Raw genomic sequence first — 4,616 nt, forward strand, 5'->3', positions numbered from 1 at the left:
CAGTGGAAATACCAGTGTGTTGTTGGGATGAGCAAAGCCTCTATCTCCCTCCCCTAGTTGGTTTGCAATGAACCTACGTGTACTTTTAGCCCTTGCTACTCAAGCAATGGTGCGTGGACCAGTGGCACCCACGCCTCTCGAAGCCTGTTCAAAATGCAGATGCTCAGGCCCCATCCCAGATGTAGAATCAGTCTGCATTTCAACCAGAGTCCAGGAGCTGATGTACATGGTGAGGTTTGAGAAACACCTGTCTCAACCCACACTGGCGGGACCCAGAGCAGGCCAGGATGAAGGTGCAGGGACGCTTAGCTTCCGCTAGAATGACCACCTGTCTCTGGTTTGCCTGGGGCTTTCCTGGTTCGGCATCCTGTGCAAACCGAACAGTTGGTCACCCAGCTGCTACCCCAGCCATGTTTACCAGCTTCTAGGCCCTACATGCTTTAAAACAAAAACAAAAACAAAAAAACATAGGAAACATCTCAGCCCTCAAGCTAACATCTAAGAGGCCTCAGGCCGTCTTGAGTCATCCTGGCCAGGCCCCAGCTCCCCTCCTCCTTCTCCTCCTCCTTCTCTACTTGTCCTTCCTCTCTTGGAAGCTCCAGGAGGGGTCTGCAACCAGGCCATGGGCATGAAGAGGACAGGAGGCTCGGGCGCAGGCAGGCTGCAGTCGATGGCTAAGAGTTCATGTCAAACTTTTCAGGTCCTCTCGCTGCCACCTCGCCGAGCTCGCTACCTGGGAGGCCCTTCCAGCCTGCCTTCTCCTCATGCCCTGCCCCCCTGCCCAGCCCCACTGTGAGCAGCTGTGTCTCTCCCCTCCTTCACCGCTGCATCCCAGCACCGACCTGGGGCCTGCCCATCCAGCGAGTGGACGGTGTGTAAAGAGGACTCATCCCGCTGTGCTGGGACGAGATTGTTTCTGAAGGTATCCAAAGGGTCTCAGCCATGCTCCCCAGAATCTTCTGGGGGCTTTTTAAAAAATTATTGATACCGGAGGTTCTGGTCAGGAACCACTAAGATAAATCTGCAAGACACCCCCAGCCCCCATTCCTGCCCCAAAGGTCTCAGGGAACTGGGCAGGGGTTGGAAACTCAAATGTAGAACTACAGGACTCAGACCAAAGACTTGCATGTGGAAATCGGGAGCTGTGTCAGATAACAGAGGGTGGCGGGGCTGGTGAAGTACACGACCCACTCAAAGGCTGTCAACGTGGCAGCCCAAGCAGGGCACAGTCAATGAATGGCATTGACTTTTTTCAGACTTAGTTTCCTCATCTGTAAAATGGGTTTGCTAACGATAATATCTATCTCACAGGGTTGTTGTGAAGATAAAATAAGTTACTGCACAAAAAGTGCTTAGAATACTGCTTGGAACACAGAGAATATTCAATTAGTATTGCTGTAATTACTATTATCCGCCAACCACAGCCTCTTGCCTATGCGCTGCCAGAAGTTGGCACCCACCGAGCAGCCAGGTTTATGTTAGGGTGTATAGTAAACTTATTTTTGTTTTGTTTTGTTTTTGTTTTGTCTTCCAAACTTCCTTCCAGTTTTGAGGAAGCCCCAACTTTACGGTGCAAAGCCAGCCCCCTACCATTAGACTCACTTTCCCAGCCTCCCTTGCCACAGGGCACAGGCACCTGACAGGATCCAGCAATGAGAGGCAGGGGCCCAGGGGTGGCCCAGAAGAGGCAGGGACTGTGCAGGATTCCTCCCATGCCTGCTCTGGGCCTGGGCCCATCTTTGGCAGCAATAACAGGGACCTGCCAGTGTTCCATTGAACTGGGAAGGCTGCAGGGACTTTTAGGAGAATCTTTCTAAATAGGCCCAGCCATTAACACCAACCCTTCTGTTACCATTTCTAGGCAAGAGCATAATGGTTGGGAGCAGAGGCTCCATGTCACTCAAATCCAGGCTCTGACTTTCTACATAGGTGACCTGGGCCAAGTAACTTTTCGGATCTTCAGTTCCGTCCTCTGCAAAAAGGAAGTGCTAACAACAGCACCAGCTTCGAAAAGCTGTTGTGAAAAAGATATATAAATATAATTATATATGTAAACGCTCGTAAGGGGGCACCTGGCTGGCTTAATCGGTAGAGCATGCAACTTTTAATCTCAGGGCCGTGGGTTCAAGCCCTACTTTGGGCATGGAGCCTACTTAAAAAACAAACTAACAAAATAAATAAATAAGCTGTTTTGAAAGTTAAGTAAGGCAGGGCATATATGCTGCACTAAAAATCCAGGCCCTTAACCATTTTGTGCCAAGGACACCTGCTCAGAACATTGCTTTTTTTTTTTTAAAAGATTTTTTATCTATTTATTCATGAGAGACACAGAGAGAGGTGGGGAGAGGCAGAGACACAGGCAGAGGGAGGAGCAGGCTCCACGCAGGGAGTCCGTCGCGGGACTCGATCCCAGGACTCCAGGATCACACCTTGGACCAAAGGCAGCGCTAAACTGCCGAGCCACCAGAGCTGCCCAGAGCACTGCTTTTCAATTCAGAAAATAAAATGCATAGTATTGCAATAGAAACCCATTGTAATGAAATACAGTTACCAAAATACTTTTTTCAAACAAATTGGTGGTACAATAATACATGAGCTGGGAACTTTCCAGAACGCTTGGTGAGACACAGAGGAGCAGCGGCTGCCTGAGCTGTGCCCAGCAACGTGCTCTTTCCTGCTCCCCCAGACTGGCCTCCGTCCTCTCACCGGCTATAGAAAATGGTGAAAAAAACCACTTACTATGATGTTCTGGGGGTCAAACCCAATGCCACCCTGGAGGAATTGAAAAAGGCTTATAGGAAACTGGCCTCGAAGTACCACCCTGATAAGAATCCAAATGAAGGAGACAAGTTTAAACAGATTTCTCAAGCTTATGAAGTGCTCTCTGATGCAAAGAAAAGAGAATTACGTGACGAAGGAGAACAGGCAATTAAAGGTGGAGCTGGTGGTGGTTTTGGCTCCCCCATGGACATCTTTGGTATGTTTTTTGGAGGAGGAGGCAGGATGCAGAGAGAAAGGAGAGGTAAAAATGTTGTACATCAGCTCTCAGTAACCTTAGAAGAGTTATATAATGGTGCAACAAGAAAACTAGCTCTGCCAAAGAATGTGATTTGTGATAAACGTGAAGGCCGAGGTGGTAAGAAAGGAGCAGTCGAAGGCTGTCCCAATTGCCGAGGTACTGGAATGCAAACAAGAATTCATCAGATAGGACCTGGAATGGTTCAGCAAATTTAGTCTGTGTGCATGGAGTGCCAGGGCCGTGGGGAGCGGATCAGTCCTAAAAATAGGTGTAAAAGGACTGGAACCAGGAGATATTATCATTGTTTTAGATCAGAAGGACCATGCTGGTTTGATTCCACGAGGAGAAGATCTTTACATGAGTATGGATATACAGCTGGTGGAAGCCCTGTGTGGCTTTCAAAAGCCAGTATCTACTCTTGACAACCGAACCATCGTCATCACCTCTCATCCAGGTCAGATGGTCAAGCATGGGGATATCAAGTGTGTGCTAAAGGGAGGCATGCCAATTTATTGTAGACCATATGAGAAGGGTCGCCTAATCATCGGATTTAAGGTAAACGTCCCCGAGAATGGCTTTCTCTCTCCTGATAGACTTTATTTGCTGGAAAAACTCCTACCTGAGAGGAAGGAAGTAGAGGAGACTGATGAAATGGACCAGGTGGAACTGGTGGACTTTGATTCCGATCAGGAAAGATGGTGCCATTACAATGGGGAGGCATAGGAGGATGATGAACATCATCCTAGGGGGGGTGTTCAGTGTCAGACCTTTTAATGGGGCACGAATAACACTGCTGGCATTTTATATGCAGTAGTGAATGAGTGAAGGACCATAGCCATAGCTCACTACTTGCTATTGTTTTTGTTTTAATATTCAACTATAGTAGTGTTTTAAAAGTTAAATGAAGAATAAACTCAAATATAAAAGCAAAAAAAAAAACAATAATACATGAGCTTCTTTATTCACCCATTAACAAGATAGAGCAGTGTTTCGAATTAAGCATAATTTGGAGATAACATGGAACATAAAGAATATTTCAAGATATCTGCAGCACGTGTAAAGAATTATGAAGAGATCTGAGATTTTATCAGTGATCCATGTAGGAGAGGAAAAAAATCTCTTTCCTTCTACCTTCTGGGTTCTCAGCTGAGTTGCAGAACAAAAGATAGATTAACAAGAGAGAAAGCACAAAAACTTACTTAAGGGGCACCTGGGTGGCTCAGTCAGTTGAGTGTCAGACTCTTGGTCTCAGCTCAGGTCATGATCTTGGTAGTGAGATCGAGCCCCAGGTCGGGTTCCAAACATGGTGGGGAGTCTGCTTAGGATCCTCTCTCCCCCTCTCCTCTGCCCCTCGCCCCCTCTCTCTCTCTCTCTCTCTCTCTCAAATAAATCTTTGAAAAATTATTTAATAAGTTTCATGCGACACCAGAGCCCTCATAAGTAAGTGAAGACCCAAGAAGTGGCAAGGCCTTGGCACTACACTGAGTTGAACAAAGCATAAGAATTATGGAAAAGTGACTAAAATATATGGGAAGGCTAAAGGAAGACGAGTTATTTCAACAAACTTTGTGCAGATTTTTCTCAGCCAAGCCCCCAC

The 4,616-nt window shown here is 47.0% G+C and overlaps 1 protein-coding gene across 1 annotated transcript; it reads left to right on the forward strand.

The window, feature by feature from the left end:
- The first annotated feature begins 2,702 nt into the window (after positions 1-2,702).
- LOC140595283 (dnaJ homolog subfamily A member 1-like) lies at positions 2,703-3,742 on the forward strand. Its single transcript, XM_072735184.1, has 2 exons — positions 2,703-3,022; positions 3,474-3,742. Exons 1-2 carry the CDS (start codon positions 2,719-2,721, stop codon positions 3,740-3,742), a joined length of 573 nt encoding a protein of 190 aa, XP_072591285.1. The 5' UTR covers positions 2,703-2,718.
- The last annotated feature ends 874 nt before the right edge of the window (positions 3,743-4,616 follow it).

Source organism: Vulpes vulpes, chromosome 14 (genome assembly GCF_048418805.1).
Source record: "Vulpes vulpes isolate BD-2025 chromosome 14, VulVul3, whole genome shotgun sequence".
Classification (NCBI taxonomy): Eukaryota; Metazoa; Chordata; class Mammalia; order Carnivora; family Canidae; genus Vulpes; species Vulpes vulpes.

Coding starts and splice junctions, on each gene's coding strand:
- LOC140595283 (XM_072735184.1), top strand. CDS start 2,719: ATGGTGAAAAAAACCACTTACTATGATGTTCTGGGGGTCAAACCCAAT. Junction 3,023..3,473: donor GATGCAGAGAGAAAGGAGAG/GTAAAAATGTTG, acceptor CCTCTCATCCAG/GTCAGATGGTCAAGCATGGG.